This window comes from Helicoverpa zea, chromosome 11 (genome assembly GCF_022581195.2).
Source record: "Helicoverpa zea isolate HzStark_Cry1AcR chromosome 11, ilHelZeax1.1, whole genome shotgun sequence".
NCBI classification, from domain to species: domain Eukaryota; kingdom Metazoa; phylum Arthropoda; class Insecta; order Lepidoptera; family Noctuidae; genus Helicoverpa; species Helicoverpa zea.
The window spans coordinates 1,485,052-1,509,604 of record NC_061462.1 but is presented as its reverse complement, the minus strand read 5'-3'; the positions used below and the strand labels follow the sequence as shown (position 1 = coordinate 1,509,604).

Genomic DNA, 24,553 nt, shown 5'->3' with positions numbered 1-24,553 from the left:
ATTTTATGTAATAAAATCAGCCCTCGTTATCTACTGAAATCAATCGTTCGGATCCATCTCCGCAGATAAGCTATTAACTGGCAGATTAAACACTTATTAAGTTGGACGCGTTAGTCCTGAAACGTATCTCTTTCAGATTTATGTACATTTTAATTGCGTCTTCACACAAGATTTCAACGTTACGTTTCAACGGACCACGGCATGAATGCGAAAATCTCTTCTGTCCCTTTCACTATGTACCGCACGCGACCTGCAACCCTTACGAAAATCGTGTGCCATCCCTCTCTGACAGACGCTCGGCTGGCACCGGGCGAGTCCCTTATGTAAGTCAGTGCTTTCACAGCTGCCTCCCCTAACGGACGCGCGCGCTCCTACAGGAAAAAATCCACCGACGATGCCGATATACAACTTGTTCCTCACACAAAAAAATATCAGTGAATCCTCTTGTGATGCGAAACTTTTATGAACACGAGTGTACACCAGTGTGTCAAGTGGTCGTATATTTTGTTACGGAATGTCGTATATAAATGAAAATTTCTTTCAAACTTACGCGCCGGGATTAAGTAAGATTTATATCTGAAAACAACGGAGATTCTCGAGTTAATTTTAGACGCTCATTATGCTCAGTAAAATAATCCAAGCACGCGTTACTAAAGTCACCAGTGCCGTACAATTTATGCGCCAAACATCGGTTAAGGATAAAATAAAAATAGACGAGCATTAAGTAGGAACTTTAATATATGGAGCGACATTCGTTTTAACTAAGTGTCATAAAACTATTTGTCAGCGCGTTAATTAAGAAGTAGAATAAATGTTGACGTATTTAGTGGAAACTAGTAGAGTTGTAAAGCGAAAAAGTTGTGACAAGATGCTTAGCTGTTTAGTAATTAGAAGATAGACGTAGACGCTAATAGGAACAATACATTTAAGTGTTAAGTGACGATGAAAAGAAGAAGAGTGTCGAATTAATATAGTATTTATTAAATATTATTATAAACAAAATGGCCGGGGAATTGAAGAGGATAAAGAGGCATTCATACGTATTGAATGCAATACTGCTATTCATCTCAATGATTTATGGTGAGTGATTGTATTTTGCTAATGTTGCGTCGACTTAATTAGTTCGCTTGATCTTTCAATTAAAACAGGAACTGCAGTATTCGGTAATGTTACATAACAGATATATTATGAACATTTTAGATGCAGAAAAGTTGCAGTAGTATAGTTCTTTTATTTAAGTATTTTATGTCGTATTTGTGCCGTTTTTTTATTTATCGTCAACACAATCAATTTCAATAACTTGATGATTAAATTATACCTTACATGAAATAAGGAAAAAAATAATATTATTCCATTAAAATAATCGCTCATCCAAACATATTTATCCAATTGGACGCAAGATCCATCAGAGTAGATTGAAAACTTACGTGCTCTGACAATATTTCACCCGAAGCGAGAAAAGACCGGCGTTGAATTAATTGCTTCAGTCAGTAATTACTTGGAGTAATGTAGTACTCTTTCAACATTAATCTCTAAAGGATAAGCTTTTGCGCTCACCCTCTCATTCAAATTATGTTACAGTTGGCCCGTGTGAGTAATTACGATAATGGTCCTAGTATAAGCCCTTGCAGCATTCCCACAGTTTTCAAAACCGAGTTTGAAGACGGATAATAATTTGAGTGGAGCACTCAACATTTAAATGAACACGGACAATGTGTAAGTTTTCTTATTATAAGTTAAAGTGGTGACCGAGTCTGAAACTTCATTAAATTGCTTGAATCGAGTGTAGAACTCGGTCAATTGCGTCGTTTAGTTCTTAATGTGGAAAATTCTTGATTAGTTTTGATCTTACAAACATGGAGTTATTGCGATAAACAAAGATTAGCTTTATTGATTCAAAAAATAACTTTGAAGAAATTCAAAGCCAAGTTTCAATAAAAAACGTGAAAGAATATTATAAAAGAGTTTATTGAATAAACAAATTAACAAGTATTCACCTATTCACGGCTTATTCTTAGAATTCCAGAACTAAATATTTATATGTACAATGCTTTTCCATACACAAAACTGTTTACGTTTCTCGCACTTAATCGTTCTTCAAACCGCGTACTAATTAATAAAATTCTGTAATAGCGCTTCCCTCTCGAAACACTCTTGGTTCACAAGGACTCTTGAAACCTCTCATCATGACCTTCCAACGTCTTTATATTGTTTGGCGAGACAAGTCTTATTGCAGTCACTTCCATTGCTATCATTAAGATTTTGTTTATTCATCAACAATTTTATGAAGAAGTAATTTTAATTAATTGAGTCTATAATATTAACTTAGCAGAATTTGTCAGTAAAAGTTTTGGTAATGGTATCAGATAGCAACCTCATTCTCTTTAGTGGGTACGAATAAGCAGTAAAGATATTAGGAACAACAAATAAATTAGAAACATCGTATAACAATTTCTCCGTAAAAGACAGCAAGTTTGCTTAGTTACTGGCTGCGAGCCCCGGGCGATACTATCGTATTCGTTCAATCTACGCACTGTGACAGTTGGCAAGTCTATCTCGACAGCTCCTCGCTTACAAATACCATGGCAACCCACTTTTGCTCTGTTTCATGCCTCGTAAGATAAACAGGTAATCGCTATATTCAATCTGCGGTTTGATACGCATAATACATTTAAAACACCTAAAGCAATTTTGGCTTCATCTACGTGCTCATACGAAATTAATAAATCCATATTGTCGTAAACCATTATAAAACTTAGTCACTTTCAAGAGAGTTTTGAGCTAAATTTAATTATTTTGCTCGCTGGCAATCTGAAAACTTTTCAATTGAACAAGTAATTTTCGGAATCTTGTAACTTTTATTGAAGTGAAGAGCAGGGAACGAATTAAGATGGACTCATTCAGTGGGTCATGAATGAATTGGAATTAAATCACTTTTGTGAGTTTGGCGTCGCGGTAAAAGGTTTCTGAGCCCTGAACTTTATTCCAAATTTAAGTTTTCTATTGTGTTCAACGTTTCTTTTGCCTTTTTCTTATTAGCCAGGCTTTGGTGACAGTAAAAAAACCACTTAAAAATAAGCCAAGAATAATTGTACGCGAACATTTTCTTCGGGAAAATTTTATGTTATTCGTTGACAAACTTGGAGATCCCTTTGAATATTTTGCATTTATTTGTTGTTTCGTTGTTTTTGTTATGTATATTTTTTTCGTACGTTTTCAAAAGTCCGCTGAGAGGAATTGTTTGCTCCCGAGCTCTTGTACGGCGGGCGAACAATTCTTTAGAGCACACTACACTACGACGATCATTAAAACAATGTTTTTTTCTCGACATGCCCTGAAAGGTGCTTTGATGTCAGTATGGAGATGGTAACCTACTTTTAATAAAATAAGTCTCTGTACGTAGTTTTGAAAAATATATTATTATGCTCAAGATAAAATGGTATCTCAAATATATTTCAAAGAAAATAGCTATTTTCTTTCGACTCTTCCCTCATTAGTACTATTCTCAGAGTACCAGTCAATAATTATGTTCGACTATATTAGTACCACCTTTGTCTATCTATTGGAAATTACAAGTTACGGGTACTGCTTGTAATATTGGCTCATTGTATATTATGTAACTCTTAACTTATATAATATTTGTACTAAATATTCGTTCCTTTTATAGCACACCAGTGAATTGGTATCGCCACGTTTGGCTAGTAATGTATCGAAATAAAGTGCGTAATGGCTCATAAACGCTGCCATTTCGCTGCCAACAACGCAAAGATGATCCCCTCTTAAAATTCAAGAAATAAACATAATTTATATACAGGTTTTGTTCCTTTAAATAATATAAGTATGGGTATTAAAACACCTTATCTTAAGCCAGATAAGTCTATTCAAAGATCCCCATTCAAGAGGCACATTAAAATTCTCGCAAAATGAAACATTCAACAAAGGTCAACATCCAATTCGAATACAAGGAATAATGACCTTATTTATCCAAGTAATATAATTTTATCAAGGAAAAAAGAAACTATGAAAAAGAGCCAATTTCAAAGCAAAAGCTTATTGAAACTCTCTGTAAAATGGTAATGGAGGGAAACGTCGAAACGGCGCCCAAAGTCGTTGTGATCGTATCATTGGATTTTAAACGTTACGCTGTGTGTTTACGGTTGATTTTTGTGTGGTTGTATTTTAATGCAGTGCGTACGTTTAGTGCTTCGATATTAACGGTATTTTTCAAATGGAAGTTTACAAAGTTGGAGTAGCTATCTCTGGAAGTTTGGCAATGCATTCGCTGTACTGTGGCGGTTTTAGATGACTTTATTGAGGCCAAGTGAACAATCGTCTCGTAAGAATTCAAAAAACAAAAATAGAATAACAACGTTTCAGTCCTTTTTGGTGTCTTCAACACTTCCGAAATTAAAGTTAATTTGCTGTCTACGGCAATGGAAATGGGGTAAATAATTCAAGGGGTAGGCTTTGGGGTCCGCAATCTGTCAGTACTAATCAACACTATATTCAATGGATCTTAAGGTGTAGGTACCAGCTTCTCCTTGTTGAATTTGATTATGTTTGCAAAATTTACGCTTTTTGACTTCAAGAAGTAACTACTTTATTTGTCTTTTAACATATTTTCTTTTTCATACATCTTTACGAAGCTGATTTGTCTATAGATGCATATTTCCAAATCCATTTCTTTCTGTTTTTAATTACTTCTCTAATTCAACACAATTCTGACTCTATCTAACCATTTTAACCCAGCTCTGTTAAAATGGATCATCTGCGGTACGTTCTACTTTATCATTACCTAAACTAGGTAGGTATCCTTAATCCAATTTCTTATTTGGAGTCGATACAGCATGACTTCTTCTATCACACCTCCTATCAGACAACATCTATATAAAAAAAGGAAGCCTGATCATCAACATGTTCTTTCACCAAAAATTGGGTCAACATTATGATGATTCCAATAATTCCATCAATGACAGTCTAAAACTTAAAAGCGATAACTGTTTAATTTAACGATTTCCGAACGATTGGGGTCAAAGTAAACATCTCATTCGCAGTCCATGATTCAGAATGGCCGATATAAACAGAACATATTGAATACCCATTAAAATTAACGATGACTAACATAGAAAGACGTATTGGAACCGGTGCATTAAACGTTGCAACATTTCCTTTGTAACAATACCGTGATTTGGGTCAGTTATTTTTTTATTAATATACTAATACTAGCAACCTGGCTTTACTCAGGTATCGATAGATGCGGGATTGTTCGAAAGAGTTACCGCGGCCCTGGTACATAAAAGGCGTACGACGGAACACGACGGTTTTTAGTCAGTAATAGTCTCTAGACACTCCCTCACCTCTGCTAACCCACAGCGGCAGAGGTCATTTGATGATTTTTGACGTCGTTAAAAAAAAGGTATCGATACTAAAGCTGTTAAGTCACTTTGTTTGAACGTGTTAATCTAAGTAACTACTTGATTTAAAAAATATTTCAGTGTTAGATAGCCTATTCATCAAGGAAGGTTATTTGGGTGCGTGAAATTGTTGCTACGGTATTTGGGTGAAACCACTAGAGGAAGCTAATAAATTATTTCTATGATATTGTCCTATCCATCCATGATATGGAAATTTAAAATTTAATGAAAATCTGCTCTGTAGTTTTTGAGACGACCGCGAACATTCGTGATGACCTATTATAAACTTAGGCCTGTAATATAATATTACAACGGTCCTTTTTTACGTAATGTTAGTAATTCCGGTGGACTTATTACATTGTTATTATTAATTGAATTAATGGGCTTATAGGTATGATTTATAGGCGGGGAGAGGTAGTTAATTGTGCGTGACTAATTTTTATTGTTCTCTTGTTTTAGTGGACTGGAAAACAATAGTAATTGTTTAATTACGTAATTGAGCTTGTAACTAGATGATACAGTTAGTTTGATTGAATTAAAAAAATGCTTACTTCGGACAGTGAATGGATGGGTGAACAGATCAGAAGTGTATTACTCCGAAAGATTTCTTTCTGAATACGTTGATGTGAGTGCTAAAATTATTGATGTACGCCAACACTAAGGCAGCTTTGTCTCATCACAGAATATCTCTCTTGAAACTACTATTTAATGCTACCCTGAAGTTAACACTCAAAATGTGTAAACAAACACTTCATAAGAAGTCTTCAAGCTCACTTCAGATTAGCTAAGTTATTTTACGCGAGTGTTTTGACTATTGTGAAGTTACTACCAGAAATTCGGAACAGAAAAGTTAAAGTTTGAACTGAACAACCCACTTCTAAAACTAAAAACAATTAAAACCGAACAAACCCTTACATTCAACTTTATCCTCACCAACCTAATAAAACCGATACAAAGCGATGCAATAACAGAACAAGGGGCCAAAACTAAAAACAAGCAATATCTACCAAACAATCAGATAAGCTTTGCTACAAAAAGTTATTCAATCTACCCACACACGTACGTATCGGAATGCACAAGTTCGTGGCAAATGCTACCAAATTGAACAGTACCGACGAAAATTTTATTCGCTACATTTTTGGTACATTTTTATGGCCTGTAGTGTAGTTGTCAGATTTGGCGTTTCTTTTTTGTAATTAACAGGTTTCTTCAAAGCTTAATGTGTACTGTTTTTTCATCTTGACATTAACACAGTCATAGTGAGATTCATACAATACTTAAATCCTATATAACCTTGTACTTTTACATAGTTATCTATTAATAATTGTGATTCATGGCACCAGTTTAAAATACTACATTGCAATTGAATTAAATTCTCAGTATCGCATTATTTGATAAGTTTTGCTACAAAAAGTTATTCAATCTACTCACACACGTAAGTATCGGAATGCACAAGTTCGTGGCAAATGCTACCGAATTGAACAGTACCGACGAAAATTTTATTTGGTACTTTTTCATGGCCTGTAGAGTAGTTTTTTGACAGATTTCTTTGAATGAATTGTTTTTTTTTGTCTAGCAATTAACACATTCAAAGGGAGATACATAAAATACTTAATTACTATATCCTGCATTATTTATTCCTTTTATTCCTTAAATAGTTACTTATTAATAATTATGATATTTTTTCATGGTATCAGTTTAAAATATAATATTGCAATTTAATTAAATTCTCAGTATCGCATTATCTGATAAGCTTTGCTACGAAAAGGTATTCAATCTACCCACACACGTACGTATCGGAATGCACAAGTTCGTGGCAAATGCTACCAAATTGAACAGTACCGACGAAAATTTTATTTGCTACATTTTTATGGCCTGTAGTGTAGTATTTTTTCGACATATTTAACTAGGAATTAACACAGTCATAGAGATAATCATAAAGTATTTACATTCTTAAATGTTTTTATACTGAGTTTACATTAAAACTATAACTAAATGTTGAACATTAAATTAAAATGAATACAAAAATACTAAATGTCCGTACTTAATAAAAAGCCAAATTAGACGTGTATAAAACCAGTTAAGTAAATAATTCAATCATCTTACGAGGTACAAATTCAGTTGCCAAATATCTTAAGTACCACGAATTGTACCCTAATTCTTAACACAACAAAGCATCACTTATATCATACCTATTTTCTGAAAACCAGTTCACAATACATCAGAAGTCAGACCGTCTGTCTTATTCATGTCCCTTTACAATTTAACAGAAACTGTCTTGTTCAAAAAATGTTGGCAAGCCTTATAAAACTGTTGTCGACCTAAAAATCTTGGGAGTCTCGTCCGGGCCAATTATTGTTAAAATGCCTTCAAGAAATGTGTGGTTTCTGACTTGACGCTTTGAATTAAGGTCAAAATAAAATTTTATGCAATTAGGAATGAAAATTGGGGCGATTTATATTATTGAATTAGGTAGCAATTGTTTTTGAGGGCCATGGCGGTAATACAAAGGCTATGTACCTACCTATATGCTTATTTTCATGCTTATTTGATGGAATAGGTATAATATTGAGGAATGTTCTAGCTATAAATATAAACTGTATCATTTGGCAATCCTTGACAATTTCTAAAATAACGTACCTACTTAGCTCGTTATCTAAACTGTTACCCAGTCTTCAACTTATCTGCCTTTGTAGCAACAAAAGCAAAGTTTTCTTCGTTAAACCATATCATATTATATGTAAAACAAAGTGCCTTCATGCATAAATAAGCGTCAACTCGTGTTTTACTTGAGGCACTTCAAAATATGACAAATGTGCTTCTAACTTCGCTATTGCCCCTAATCTTTAAAGGATGAACAGAACAAATTGGATTTAGCTGACATTGACATTATTAATTAAGGCACCAGGGGACTGATGCCCCTAAATCCTTACTGTTCTGTATTTTTTCGAGAAAACCCCGCCAGGATTAGACTTCAGGTATGGCGGAAAATTCCGGGAACTCGTTTATTCACATATAAGATATCTTTGTGGGCTATAGTTTTATACCTCAATAGAATTTCTCCCACGGTTCTATCCACAGGCCCCTGGGATCTGTACTTATTTCGGAGCATAGTCTATAACTAGCTGTCTTGTGGTGAAACTGATATTGGGGTCGAATCATTATATCTAGAAAATTCCATACCTACAATGCCTAAAAAAGAAGATATAACAATTTTACTACAATTACTACTAACACAATATTTACTAGATATAATGAAATAACAAAGTTTCTTCAAAAACCGACCGTACTTATCTTTTCTAAAGGAATAAATTACTACAGTACAATTTGTAAAAGAATAATTTCTACCGTATCATAACAGCTGTGTTCTTGTTAGAAGGTTAAACTAGCTCTTTGTGAAAATAATCTAGCAGTACTATTAACGTACTTGTATTACAAAGCTGCAGTATTTGTTTACTTGAACTTGTTAATCTCAGGAATATCTGATTCGATATTACTATTACAAATGGGAATAAGAAATGTACTACCCCGGGATAGTAAACTTCTTATTACTGAGACATCTATATTCAGACTAGCTTTCGTCCGCTGTTTCACCCATTTCGTCCCGTAACCGTATGGTGACAAAAACTATCCTGAAACCTTTTCCCGGGTCTAAGTTACCTCTCCTCTAATTTTCAGCCAAATCGGTCAAGCCGTTTTCATGTTATGTCGTGACAATGGAAAGCGGGTTTCATTTTTATATAATATAGATTACGAATCACTATAGCTTTAATTGGCATATTCACAGATTCATTACTAGTGTCCACCACACACACAGGCATATCAAACTTAAAAGTAACCTAGAAATTACAAAACTGCCAGATTTTCCCAAAGGTTAAGAGGTTAACAGAGACCTACATAATAATTCAATCGTAGATAGCTTTGTTGTAACCCCATATAATATACAGGGTTGACCTTTCAACACCTATTCGGTACAAATCCACATAACGGACAATATTTGATAGATAGGTATCTCAAATAATACTGTCCTATGAGGAAATCGAACTCTCAAGGTCAAAAGTCACTCCTTACTTTTTTACTAATGTTAATATGTGATAGTGAGTTATAGCGCTTTCACTGTAAAACGGTCGATACAATTGAGATAGTGAAACATGTAGAATCATCGGCACAAATCTGCGGCGCTGACTTTCACCTGCGCAGAAGTGATTTATTAGCAAAGAACCAATTCCGAGTGACGGCTATGACGCGATGCGCTGCGGGCCAATCACCGCTTTAGCCCGCCCTCGCGCACTTCTGCGCAGGTGAAGGTCAGCGCTCAAGATTCGTGCCGATGATTATATCAAATTTTTTAGGCCCAAAAATATAACTTTGAAGGTCAAAGGTCACTGAGTTCCTAATTAATACATTTGTCTTAAAAACATTCCACAAATAGAGTTCCTGTGTAATTTGACATTTGATTACTGAAGGTGAGTTGTGATCCTAATTACGTTATACGTAGGCAGTCTTTTGTAATCACAACATTATAAGTGGGAGTTGAATTACAATACTATTATGTTTTGAACAGGTGTGAAAGCTATATAATATGTATATTTACATATAGATTACTGAGTAACCTTTAGCTGACAATTACTTTTGTCTGTCTGTGTAAAAGAGAAGTAAGTGTCCTGTTAAAATTCATTGAGTAGCTTCCTACTAAAATAACACAATCTTTGAGTAGAAGATACCTTTGACGATTGCTACAAGTAAGCGTCATTTTAACACAACAAATTGTCACAAGTAACAACAATAACAATTTATTTTTATTTATTTATTTATTTATTTATAGTTAATTAAAACGGTGCAACACCAATTACAATAATTAACATGGAAACATTAAATCAAAACAAAACAAAAGTAAAAACATATTATAGTCGACAGCATTTCAATGATTATCTAACTAACAAGGAACAGTGGACGCTCTTGCATACTTTCTCTCACAGAACCCCAAACACACACGCTTCACTTTACTCCACTCATCCACAAACACATCAAATTCAGGGTTGGCAGTCAGAAGGGCGTTGAGCGTCTTAAGAGTACGACATATAGGAGATTCAGCCTGGCGACTGTTTTGCATGTCGGTGGGGCGAAGAGATTGTGCCTGCAGCTCTGACGGCGACCGATGTATTTGTCGGGGGTGAATATGCGGCAGAAAAGGCTGTGGAGCTCTGGGCAGTCGATTTGGCCCCGTAAGGTTTTACAAGCTACCATGAGCTGATCAAAGCCTCGTCTTACCTCCAAGGAGTTAAAGCCTAACATCCCTAGCAGATAGTTAGTTGGGTACATGAAGGGAAAAAAGTTGTGTAACCTTTTGAAAAAGTACCTCAAAAAGGTTTTTTGCACCTTTTCAATCATGAGTGTTTGAGTAGCGGTGTAGGGGTGCCAGACACAGGCACTTGACTCAAGCTTGCTTCGAACCAGAGTGGTATAGAGTAATCGGATGACATTGGGACTGCAAAAGTCGCGAGCATTGCGCAAAACAAAGCCCAGGCGCCTGAAGGATTCCTTCGCGAGGGAAGAAATGTGGTCTTTAAATGTCAAACATCTATCGAAAGTCACGCCCAGATCCTTTACGTTGGTGACTCGAGATAATACTTCACCACCCAATCTGTAATTGTAATGGATCGGTCGCAACCCTCTGCCGTATGTCATGACGTGGCACTTACCAATATTAAAAGGTAGGTTGTTTACCATGCTCCACACATAAACAGCGTCAATATCCCTCTGTAGAAGTTTGCAATCCTCGTCCGTTCTGATTTGAGCAACCAATTTTAGGTCATCGGCGTATAACAGGCATTTGGCAAACTTAACTCTTGTGGTCAAGTCATTAATCATGATTAAGAAAAGAAGCGGCCCCAGTATGGATCCCTGACTCACGCCCGAGCGGGTGGTGTAAGGCTTAGACTCAAAGCAACCGTGTCTGACAAACTGCTTGCGATCGCGCAGGTAGCCGGAGAAGAACTTGACGAATTCGACCGAGAAGCCTATGGCTTCCAGCTTTGTCAAAAGCACATCGTTGTCAACTCTGTCGAAAGCTTTTCGGAAATCAAAGTATAGAACATCGACTTGCCTCCTGTTGTCCAGGCTACTCGATATGTAGTCTACATGAACCAGTAAATTTGAATTGACGGAGCGACCCGGTCTAAAACCATGTTGGGCATCAGACAGAAGTATATTTACGTGTTTGTAAATATAAGAGTGGAGAATATGCTCGAAGACCTTGGCGATGGTTGGGAGGATAGCAATTGGTCTGTGCTCCTCTACTGATGTTTTGTCAGAGGTTTTAGGGATGGGAGTGACTCGCGAAGTTTTCCATTGCTCAGGGTATACGCCGGACTGGAGGGCTAAGTTAAAAATATGACATAGAGGAGCTGCCAGGGTATCGTTACATCCCTTAAGGACATAGGGTGGAATGTTGTCTGGGCCAATCGAGCTACAGGGTTTAAGCTTGGCAATACCCTTTACTACGTCAGGTGGGGTTATGCAGGGGAGGGGAATATTATTACTCACACCACTGAGATTGGAGAACTTTGGGTCTAATTTAGGTGCATCAGGCTGAAACACGCTGGCGAAATACTCAGCAAATGCCTCGGCCGCTTTAACGCCCGAACAAGTCTCACCCTTGTGGATGACGTTTGGCTCGAAACCACCCTTAGTTCTCAGGCTAGAAAAGTGCTGCCAAAAATGTCGTGGATTTTTGCGTATACTATTTTCAACGCTGATGCAGTGCAACCTATAGGCGTCCTGAGTCCTCTCTTTTAAGTTCGACCGTAGTTTACTGAACTCTGCATATGTAACTTCACATCGCGAGAGCTTCCAACTATTATGGAGTTTAGTTTTTCGCTGAGTGTCGTTCACAATATCCCGCGTAAACCATACCGGATACCTTCTATTATTATCAGCGTTCATTCTCTTCTTCTTTGGAATTGAAGAATCAAAGACATTATAAATCACTGAATAAAACTTATCTGCTGCAGAGGGGGCATCATCGCAATTAAGGATTTGTTGCCAGGGAGCAGAAGAAATTTGTTCACTTAAAACTGCGTAGTCCCCTTTGGCAAAATTCCAATCCTTACTTCGATCAATGTTGCTGGGATCCAATTTTTCACTTTCCTTATGCGTTTTGAAAGTAAACGCAATATCTAATGGAGGGTGATACAAATCGATTGGAACCAGCTCCGTACCTTCCACGTGCTCACAGTTCACTTCACTGCCCTCCCGAGCCAACACCACATCTAACTTACTCCCACGCATATTCCACACTTCATTCATCTCATTCATACTACAGAAGCTTAAGAAGTAACAGTAATAATTGTTGACATTTACAGAGGCACTTTTCAAGTTAAGGTCACCTAGTATCATTACAGTTCCATTCAAATTAGAGATAATGTTCTCAACTTTGCAAAACCAAGCCATGTAATCCTCATCAGTTGCAGAGGGTTTTATATAGACAACGCATACATATATTTTCTTGCCGTAAATTATAATCGTTGCCCATAAGTCTTCACCACATTCAGTTTCAAGATCACGCTGTCTCTTCATGGTAATGCCAGGGCGCGCAGCAAGCAACACTCCGCCGCCCGGAGTCACTCTATCTCTGCGTAGAATACGCCAATCTCCTATTGATGTTTCGGAGTCCTCTACAGAACTATCAAGATTTGTCTCAGTTACGGCTATCAGATCGTGCTCGGAAAGCAACAAGCTAGATCGCCACGCTGGTAACTTGGTTTTTAGCCCACGCACATTTTGGTACAGTATCCGCAGATAGTTGTTGCGATCCGTAGAGCTGGGTAAAGCAATAATGGTATGGTGGTTATTGGGGGTCGTTGCTTTGGCCACGAAAGTTGCGGCGCCATGGTTTGACGCATATATCCTCAGCCCAGCTTTGAGGTGCCATAACTAGTTCAGCCAGCTTTGAGGGCACACCCAACTTGAAGGAAGCATATTTGCCTCGGGGTTTGAGCACATCCACCGTACAAACATCAGTTCCACAAATAGTAATTAGGTGATCTCGTACCTGGCCTTCCGATGTACCCTGCTTGACGTAGAAGAGGTGCAGGTATCTCCATCTTTCTGAAGCCTCTAAATTTGTGGTACCAGGAGCCGCTGTCCCACGCAGAACATTACTGAGTGAACGGTGGGAGCGCCTGTGTCGAACTTCAGTCCAACCGTCCTTCGATTTCCCGTCCTTGTCTGTATCGCTCAATGTAACATCCGCTGCAGCAGTAGGCAGTGGCAAGGATACACTGTTTATGGGAGCTTGACATGTATCTGACGCAACCGGTTTACTATCAGAGTTTATATTTCGCGGATTCGCCTCGCTCCTTTTTAGCTCAATCGCTGTGGGATCCCCTACCTTTCCAGCATCGAGGTTTGGTAGTGGAGCATTGGTTAGCTGGGACGTAGACGGAACCATACTTAAGAGTTGCATTCCATCATGACTCTTTTCCTGATCCTTGCCTTTCGTTCTCATTTGGTGACTAGCTGACTTTACTTCAAGGCCAATGGTAGCTTTATGAATGGCCACACATTGAATTTTAATTTCGGACACTTCCTTAACCAGTGCGGATATCATTGCGTCATGTTCAGCTTTCCACAAAGACAGCTTCTGCTCATATTCAGTCCGCCATGTAGTCAGCAGCTGCATGAACTCACTCTTCCATTCCCAACATGCGCAAGACGAGTCCACAGCCGATTTGCTGGGTGCGTCGTAGGTATGTGGCCGCTGGCCCCTCCTGCCGACATTCACATTTGATTCCCCGTATCTGGAACCCGAAGCAATGTCAGGAACAGCTTGAGATATTCCTGGTCTGGGGGTCTTCAGAGATTTAGGAGGGGTGCGATTCATGTTGGCCAGTTATGAGGACGTAGCCGATGTATTTGACGAGTGTAAACGACTGGCATACAAAAAAAAATATGCAATGTTCAAAAACTTGATATTTATTATTTCTGCACCTGGAACGTTTACGTCAAGTTTCTCTGCGGAGTGTTGGTAGCACTGGTGTCGGCGCCGGCGCGCAGGTAAATTGCGCACGCCGTTTTCGCACTTTTGTCGCGCACTTAACCGTCAGTATCCGTTGCACCCACGTTTGAGTCACAGTGATTAGCACTTTTAACAGAATCTCGTTATAAGTTTTAATTATCCAATAACAGGCTAAACCTTAATAGGATTAGATCAGCACTGAAGTATTTCAAACTTTACTTGCATTTTAAAACACGAAACTAAGTTTAAAACTAGAAAAATAATTAAGTAAACAACAGAAGCAAATCTAAACGACCAGCGCGTTTGCAGCGCGTTCCAATGGTTGAACAAGAAACAAACACATAAACAAACATCAAAAACAAGCGCATAAATGTAAAACTTACCATTTTTATCCACAAAGCTCCTGATTAAAGTACGAATTACGAACTTCAAGACCTAGGATGTTCCGGGAAGTTCTTTACGAGTAGCACTTTGCACTTGTCGACTCGCTAACTTCGTTCCCTGAAGAACTTGTCTTCGAACTTAATATGTAAAATGTCAGAGAGAGCAGATTAGCGACGTTATTTGACACAATGAAATTCCCCCTTAAGTTCCACCTTGATATAGTGATGGCAAGTTTAACAAACTTTTGAAGATTTAATTTAGTGACTTCGGTAATGGGTTTTGTGAGTTCCTTTGCAATCTCGGTTGGAGTCGAACTTGGTTCAGTACTTTGTTGCTGGATTCATCACGTTTTACGATGCAGTCTATAAACACGCTCGTACTTTACAACGGGTCTTTATGGAGAAGATGGTCTATACTTTTCCTCTGTTTTTAAGAGGAAACTATGTAGTTTCTATGAACTTATTATGTGGTACGTAATTCTTTTCTCGATTATTTTTCTTCAAGTACTGTTCCTTTTTTGGCATTTAAAAACTGTCTAGCACAGAAACGCCCTATCATTATACAGCAATATAAAGGAAACTCCTTTGTCAGAGGCCTATCAATTTCAACCCTCTACATTTACAGTAGGTGTTTACTTTAGACAAAATTACATAGTTTTTTTTTTCAAATTAGGAACTAACCCACTTCAACTAGTCACAAAACAATTTAATCCAAGTCTACATAACCCTTCGTATGATCGAAACAGCGCATTACCAAGATGTACTAAGACAAATGGGCTTCAGTCCATTCTTCCATTGTTGCTGGTTTAAATTGTAAGCCCCTGTCTGTCAAGACCACAGTACATTGTGCTTTATTAGTCCAAATGGATGTATTGTTACCATGTTTTGTGTCCAGGAATTGGATAATTATGGCCGTAAACATAATGGAGCCGCTTTAAGTGGTTAAATAGTTAATTTACGTGTAATTAATATTTTAATGGAAGATTTGTGGAGATAAGTGTTTTGTATTGTTTCGTTTGTGTTGAATTTAGAAGTGTTTTGGACAGATGTGATTATTTAAATGGCTTGTGCTTATAGATATAACAGAAGCACGTGTTGACTGAGCAAAGGTTAAACAATTTCTGGAGCAGTGGATCCGTGAATTACCATTTGTGTTATGGCGAGATTCGGAAAGCATGTCAAATTGTAAGTCCTGGCTGTAGTTGGCAATAGCTAAGCAGTAGCTGAAATGCTGATGTATCGCTTAAAATAGCGTGAAAATCAGTTTATTATTTTTATATAGGTGCTATCGTAGACGACAGATACATAATTGCAGCGTAGGATTATTAAATACATACGTAGCAATATGTAATAAACATTTGTCTCAATTTAGATGTTAGAGCGAGGAACTAATTAAGTTTAATTACAAAGGTATTTTTAGAAACAAAATCTATTCAGTTCAATATTATTATTTTGAATACAATTCTACTGTTCGAAGAATAACCGGGCTTTTAAAGTTATCAATTAATTTGTTTATCACAAATAAACTCGGTAGCACTAACGAATATTTCCTAGTATCAGCTTTTGTTTTCATTTCACATGCTTTTGTCAACGTAATATTAAGTGTCGTGAATATTATGTAAGTACATAAGTTTGTTTGTATGTATGTTGCACCTATAATAGCTACCTTTTGAATTATTCTAGTACATCGAACTTTTTAGTGGATATTCTAACAATTATGGAATCGGGCGACATAAGTGTTTAGCGTTTAAATATAAAGCGTTAATTTCTGCGTGACAGTTATGTTAACTCGTCGACCGTTCGGTCATTCCCGACTTTACTAACTAAGAATTTGTTCTGAAATTTGGACGATCGATATTATCGCAAACAAAGTCGCGATAATAGGCAGTACATTATAACAGCAGTTTATAAAAGCTATTTCAATGGACTCATAAAAGTTCATTCACCCCAACTTGTTTATTTAAAGGGAAATTCGAATTTTCAGCCGCGATAGATTCGCTAGCAAAACAGACGCTCCAATTTTTGGGCTCAGAATTTCTGTACTTACAATCTCAAGTGATTTGCTATTCAAGGTGAAGCTATATAATAAATGGGAGTCCAGTCAACATTTACATACGACGTACAAGTATTCGATAAATATTTCATGCGGTATTCAAATTTTTCGGCAACTCGTAACTTGGTGGACACAACGTGATACATCAAAATGTTTTATATGCTTGTTTGTGAGATTTTTGCGTCCCATTCATTAATTAAAGTCATATTTTTTCTGTTTTTCCCCCTATTTTTCTTGGTGAAAGATAAACTTAATAATAAATAGTGGAGGAAAGGTTGGGTGGACAAGCCCAAATTCTAGCTGAAAATGAATTCGATTGGTAACAGAAGGTGATGATTAGATCATGTCCCCATTTTAAAGAGGAATATCAACATTAAGAAACGGAGCATTTTTGTGAATATCTACATATAATTCGAAGGAAAGAAGAATATCTCTTAGAAATAGTCCATGAATTAATGACGTTGACGTCAGAAAACTGATGACGAAGTCATGATGTCGGGCTGTATCAGCCTAGTGACAGGCTACCATGCGACATAGGCAGCCAGGCATGGAAATAAACATTGGAGTATACAGTTAAAGTAAATAAAAAACTAAAGAAAAATTCTACCAAAGTTTCTGCATAAAACCTATTGTTTCAATTCCCCAGTCAATTTAGACTAGAATTTCGCACTACACAACATTATCCGAGTCTAAGAGAAACGATTTTTCACCAGAAGCGACTCCATTGTTCCTGTGAAGAAATCTCATTAGAACGCCATCAATCTTCCATACAAAGTCATTCGCAAGTGTTGGTGCTTTTCTGATTGCATTTTTCACTGGAGGCATTTTTCTTCGAGGATTCAATAGCGAAAATATTGTCATTGGTGTAAGGTATTTTGAGTTCAGCAAGGGGGTTTTAGAGTAAGTACCTACACTGCGAACTTTTAGTCAGTCGATATTTTGTTTGGAATTATAGTAGGAAGATGAATGGTAGTACACCTACACACTTCTTTGATTGCAATCAAGCATTTCCTTAAAAATTGCTAACCATCGGGTTAGCTGTCGGCCAATTTTTTAGTCTGCAATGTGCGACTACCGTTAAGAAGAGGAGCATTTTATTCTTTAAGGATTTTGGTACTTAGTTTTTACCCATTTAAATGATAATGATTGCTCTTACCATCTGTAATCAACTGTGGAAAGTACAATAATTTTACAGTAGCAATTAAAACATACTTTTAATCATATGATTGCTTCAATTTTGAAATTACTTTCCAAAAATTGAATTATCCTGTGCCTACCCATACCGCAGACAATGGGCAATGAGTAAATTCTGGGAAAATCAAAAGAGTTCACTAATTGTACAAATTCGCGTTGTTCAATATAATGTATGAAAGGTTTACATTTCGGAATAGGTTAGAGCAAGAGAATTTCCCAATTTAAACAATTCGAGGCTCCATCTTAATAATTGAACAGTTTAACTATAATTATATGGGTTAAGTTACTTTATTAATAGCAATTTTGCCTAAAAATCTATTCGTTCACATGCTCTTAAGAATATCCATTGTTTTAAATGTAGTTGTTTTCTTCTATTATATCATGCAAGATTAAATTAATAACTAAGCCATATTGTAATTAAGTACCTAGTCGGAAAAAGTATAGATTTTGTTTGATATTTTTTTAACATTTCTAAAAAAAATATTTTAGCGAGTTTGTGTGCCAGAACTACTGAAGTACACAGATAATTATGAGGACATAGACACATGGAAGGACCTCGTGCACTTTTTATACTTTGGCACATATGTAGTTTCCTCAAGACGCGGGTGCAATCGCAGGGTTCACAAAAAAGCTGTACTCTACATTTCTTAATAGATTTTCAACTAACTATGTCATCATCATTCCAAAACCAACGCATTTTCAACTAACTACACAGAAACAATCATTCCAAAACCACCAAAAAACGTATAATTAACAACATAACCCATTCATTTTAAACCGCAAAGAAAAACTTTATGGACCAACCCGAATGCTCAACATAAGCTGTGACCCTAGTGCCCTAAAACCGTGGAGCGACGGTAAACATGTCATGTTTAGAATTATTTATATTATGGTCGAGTGCCAAGCCGAGCCACAATGGCGGCGCTCAAAACTCTATGTAATAGATTATAAAGCAGAGTTTATTTGGAAACCATACAATTTTGCGTACGATAATGATGTTTTGGGGACATTTTTTCTTTGTTTTTTTGTGCAAAAATACAGCTATGTTTTGACTAACAAAAGTTTTTAAAAGAAAACAATTCGTTGGAATTCTGTAGCCATCAAAATAATACATATTAAGCTCTCGGCTGTAAAGTACTAAAACAAAAGCAAAAAAAAAACAAACAAAAGGGTTCCTCAGGGAAAACAAAACCTATTTCTCGCTTCCCAAGCCGCAAGCAAATAGAAGAATATAAAATTTCTTAATAAATCTGAGTAAAAAAATCCAGACACAATTAGCAAAGAATGAAAATTGTCTCATCACAACCGCATGCTTCGGACTAATTGCCAACGTCTCTAATGAAACTGCATGGTTTGTTTCCGTCCATGGAGAATAATATTACTAGGAGGTGCCATAACGGAAAATCTACTAAGAACTTAGCGCGCGAAAATGCAAGTAGGCGGAGGACGAGGAACATTACTGTCTCCGCCTTCCTTGGACCCGTAATTTCTTTGTAATTCCAAGAATCGCTGACAGATGTCTCACAGAACCCTTGTTAGTTCATTTGTAACTGATCGTTTCGTCATTACCTATTTGACCTAGAAGAAGGCGTCTGACCTACCTGCCTCATGGAATCTCTGCTCAGTTTTCCTTACTCCTTGTTTCCGCCCAACTTCCTTCTATTCACTCCCACCTCTCTTTCACACTAATGCACACAATATATCTCCGTCTCGTTCACCACATCTGAATTTCAGTATATGTTTTAAACTCTATTAGTGGTTTGCGTTCTTTTGAAAGCTTTTAACGGTGCCAGTTTTGCGTTTGCACTGAATTTTAATTGTATTTTGGACTGCTTAGAATTTCAGTTCCTAAAAGTAAACTATCAACTGAAAATTCTGTGAGACTGAGTTGGTATTTTTAAGAGAAAAAGTAAATTTTCTAAAATAAAACTGCTTATGTAGAACAAAAACAAAATTGACAAAGTCTACTTATTGTAGTCAATCATATTTTTGCAATTGGCAATGCAGCCAGACTGCCCGGTGACAGCGATGAGGAGCAATTTTTCGATGCGTTTTTTTAGTTTTAAGTTTCTTTTTAAAGTGAATAAAGATGTATGTAGTTTATTTTAAAATAATGCACAGTTCATCTTTTTAAATAAAAATCTGTCCTTTCATATTTATTTCAATATTATGATTTCATTCTAAAGCACCATTTAAAGTCCACTCCAGAAAATATCACGCGAAAAACCAACACAGCACTACACTTAAGGATAATCCTCATAAGAGTGTGTTTATATAACCGTTATGAAGTAGGCGGCAATAATCCATAAGGACTCAGCCTTGGCCTATCTGTAGCAAACATCGCGGCATCCCATTTTCCCCACTCTACCCTCTTACGTTACAAAATAATTTGACATGGTGTTTTTTCTTTTTTTTCACATTACCCGTGTGAAGGAAATTGGCGATGGGTGTTGTTGATATGCATGGTGTTTTGACTTATTTGGTCTGCAATATATTTTAGAGGGACCATGTTTTATTGTGGTACAATTTTAGTAAGATAACATATTCTTCAGCATGTGCGGCTGTTATTTGAACATTTTTGGCAGTCGTTACGGGCAGAATCCAGAAAGTCTGATAACCAGTCTTACCCAGGGGTATTGGGTGCCTGGGTAACTGGGCTGAAGAGGTCAGATAGGCAATCGCTCCTTGTCAAACACTGATACTCAGCTGCATGCGGTTAGGCTGGACGCCGTCCCCAACATAGTTGGGAAAAGGTTAGGCAGGTGATAAGGATGTTTCACAATTCTATAGCATCTTGATAAACAATATTTCTAGAAAAAAAAGTAAGAACGGAATTAAATAAAAACGTATCTTACAATTTTAAATTCAATTCAATGAAAATGGACGTAGAATTTTGCTCTTACAAAGATCTTTTTGCAAGACAAATAAAACCTTTGAACCGGATAAAGAGATGTTATCTGTTCTACCCTCATTAGGAAAAAAACTACAAAAGAAAATAACTCGGGGTATGCACGTATTCCATAAATTATAACGTATATTTTTTTCCGTTATAGTTCGTTACTTCAGAGGGAAAATTATGTATGTAATTATACAAAGAAAGAATTACGGTGTATTATTAGGTTAAAGGAAAAATGATAATAAATCGGGAAGACTATTTTTGTTACCAATTTCTGTGCTAATTTTAGGTAGGTAATCTCCTTGAAGGTTGGAAGTATGAAAGTTGTTGTACGATACGTCAATGGTATGCATTGTATGATTTAACTGGATTGTTACTGTTATAGAAAAGAAATTAAGACTAAGCTTTTTGATCAAACACCTAGTGTGTACTACACACAGTATCCTTTAAGCGGTCTTACACTAGCGGATTTACCGCTCGACTTTTCCGACCGTTGCCGCGGAGTAGAAAACTAAGCATGTAAGTGAAAGCTCTTAGGACGTGGAACTTCAACTTCGGGAATTAAATAATAATTCCCTTTTTACGTATAAAAACTTTTATTTATTTAAGTACCTTCCACGAGAAACAAAAGAATAGCTTTAACAAAGACACATAATAATACATCCCCATTGTTTATCCGTGACAAAAAGTCATTAACTAACAAGCCAAAGGAGGGAAATATTCTCCACCAAGAGAAAGTATTAGCCATTTAAATGGTAGCAAAGCACTGGTGCAATTAATTACTACTTTTTTTTCTCCAACGATATTCTCGGCTCTTTCATAGAACATACTGGAACGGTTTATTGTGCCATCAACCATGATTTAAAGCCTTGTAAAGCTGGGATGAAAATATGGCTGAAAAATACTGCACGGTGGCTTTTGTATATTTTTATTGATTTTTCTTGTAATTAACTTGTGTTTTCTTACGTAATTTACGTTAATGAGCTTTTAATTGGTTGATGGGTCCCACCTCTTACTGAACATCCTTGGCAGTCGCTACTGGCAGTCAGAAGCCTGTAAGTCTGACACCAGTCTAAGTCAGGGGTATTGGGTTGCCCGGGTAACTGGGTTCAGGAGGTCAGATAGGCAGTCGCTCCTTGTAAAATACTGGTATGTACTCAGCAGCGTCCGGATGGATTGGAAGTCGACCCCTACATAGTCAAGAAAAGGCTAGGCAGAGATTATCATTAATGCAATCTTAAATTACTTGCAAAAGTCACGTAGTTTATAACATCAAAATCACTTCTCAACTCGCTCAAACGCACTGTTGCCCTCTGCAGTTGAATCTGACACCCTATGCTTGAACGATTCTGTGCGTCTAATTCAGTGAAGCCGATTGCCGTCAGTAATTGACTATGATAACCCTGAATGTTACGTGTCAATACAGTTCTGTGGAACTATGCAAATGTGGGTACTAGTCAGTGATCTTAGTACATACTATGGCATATAGGATGGTCACAAGAAAATATTTAGATGTGAATAAAAGCAATTTTCGATATCACTACAAAGTTGTTTGTTGCTATTTATCTTGTAGGTTTTTATATATTAATATCTTGTTTTTTTTGTATGAATTATTTATCTCGTACTACAATGCGTGTACGTTACAGACTTCCCAAATAAAATCAATCTTATATAAAAGGAACATCAAATAAAATTTTATTTAAAATTTCTGATCGGTCCCTTCCTCAACCTCAAAATCCGTTTTAACGTGAAATTGTCTCACTATACAGAAGTAAGGATTTTTTAACCATTATAAAAGGTCAAAATCCCGTGGAATAAGATGGAACCAATCTTGATACTTTCTAAAGTATCGTAAAAGCCAGTCTTGCCTTCACTTTTAGTGCTCAAAATTGTGGACGTAATCTTGAAAATTGTGAGGTTATTCGACAACTATGTAGTAAGAATGTTTTATTTTTCAACACTAAACCTTACTATGTAATGGATATTTTTTTAGAATGTTAAGACTCTTATGTCTTTACCATAACTCTTGGCTTTTCTTGAACAAGAGTTATTGACTTAATCTTAATTGACACAAAAATAAAACTAAATTAATATATTTTTTTTTACACAACTTAACTGCTTACTAAGTAACTGTAACACTTTAATTTTAATATCTAAACTTCAGTTTAACTTCAAACGGATTTCTTACAAATCCGACACCCCAAAAATCATATAATTAAGAAGAAAACAGCTTGCCCTTCGTAAAACCAGCTCAAAAGATACACTTCATTGCCAAAAAAATCTTCAGAAACTTTGCTCCGAAAAAATCAAACGTCGAGTATTTTTTTTAAGGAAAAAAAAATCAAGAGGCACGTTTCTTAATCTCTGGTAATTAGCACGAAATTTTTCATCCAACTTTCCGGGCCGTTGAAAAGTATTAATCAAAACGCCGAACGATCTGAAACGTAGTAAATCAACATAAGCGAAAAATCTTTAATGAGAAGCAACGGAGGCAAAATTATCGAGACCCGCCACGCTGCCTGAATATCTAAACCTTAATTGTTCCTTTTTTTAACATAGATTCATTAAATCACCTTCAGAAATGACACGTGTTTCAATGGAAAAGTTATTTTTTTATCTCCTTTTTAGGGTTCCGTACCCAAAGGGTAAAACGGGACCCTATTGTTTTCGCTCCTCTGTCCGTCCGTCCGTCCGTCCGTCTGTCACCAGGCTGTATCTCATGAACCTTGATAGTTAGAGAGTTGAAATTTTCACAGATGATGTATTTCTGTTGCCGCTATAACAACAAATACTGAAAACTAGAATAAAATAAATATTTTGGGAGGGGCTCCCATACAACAAACGTGATTTTAGATAGTGGTACGGAGTGGTACGGCCCTTCGTACGCGAGTCCGACTTGCACTTGGCCGGTTTTTTTTTTTAACATAGATTCATTAAATCACCTTCAGAAATGACACGTGTTTCAATGGGAAAAAAGTTGTTTTTTTATCTCCTTTTTTTTCTACACCATTTGCCTAAATCGACGTTTAGGTAACAATAGGTAATTTTGACGTTTTATGCAAATGAAATGTAGCGTGAGACTTTGAATTTTGGGACCATTTAGAACTTTTATTATGTATGAGGTATAATCATTTTTTTTACAAGAAATGCTTTTATTGGCGAATGAATATTATTTATTTTTAGGATGAAAAAGTTCAAAGGTCAAAATTACATGCTATTTTACTATAAATAAAAAGGAAAGCAAAGCCTTTCACAAATATTCGATATTGAAATATTTTTAGATTTTTTTTCTGTTCAGAGATTTTTTCTTCAGTATTTTATCAATAAAATGGTATGTAGCAACGATATTTTTAAAGTGTACTAATATTTTTTAATATTCTTTGAGTAGAAAGTTCAGTCGGCACATATTTCTCAGAAAAAATGGTGCACATCGTTATACATATATATTTTTACTTTTATTTATTTATTAAAAAATATATATAAGAGTGAAATCTTCTCTTGACATTGCCAAAATAAAAGCTATTTGACACACACATACCAAGCTGGTGACGTCACAAAACAGAGATACAGAACCTACCAATTAACGAAGCTCTT

The 24,553-nt window shown here is 36.4% G+C and overlaps 1 protein-coding gene across 2 annotated transcripts in view; it reads left to right on the top strand.

Annotated features, from left to right (window-relative positions):
- The first annotated feature begins 343 nt into the window (after window positions 1–343).
- Window positions 344–24,553, top strand: part of LOC124634290 — a 111,391-nt gene continuing 87,181 nt past the window's right edge. For both annotated transcript variants that reach the window (XM_047169794.1, XM_047169793.1), the window contains exon 1: window positions 344–1,080. In XM_047169794.1, the coding sequence (XP_047025750.1) occupies window positions 1,002–1,080 (79 nt within the window). In that variant the 5' untranslated portion in view covers window positions 344–1,001. The remainder of the gene's footprint in view (window positions 1,081–24,553) is intronic.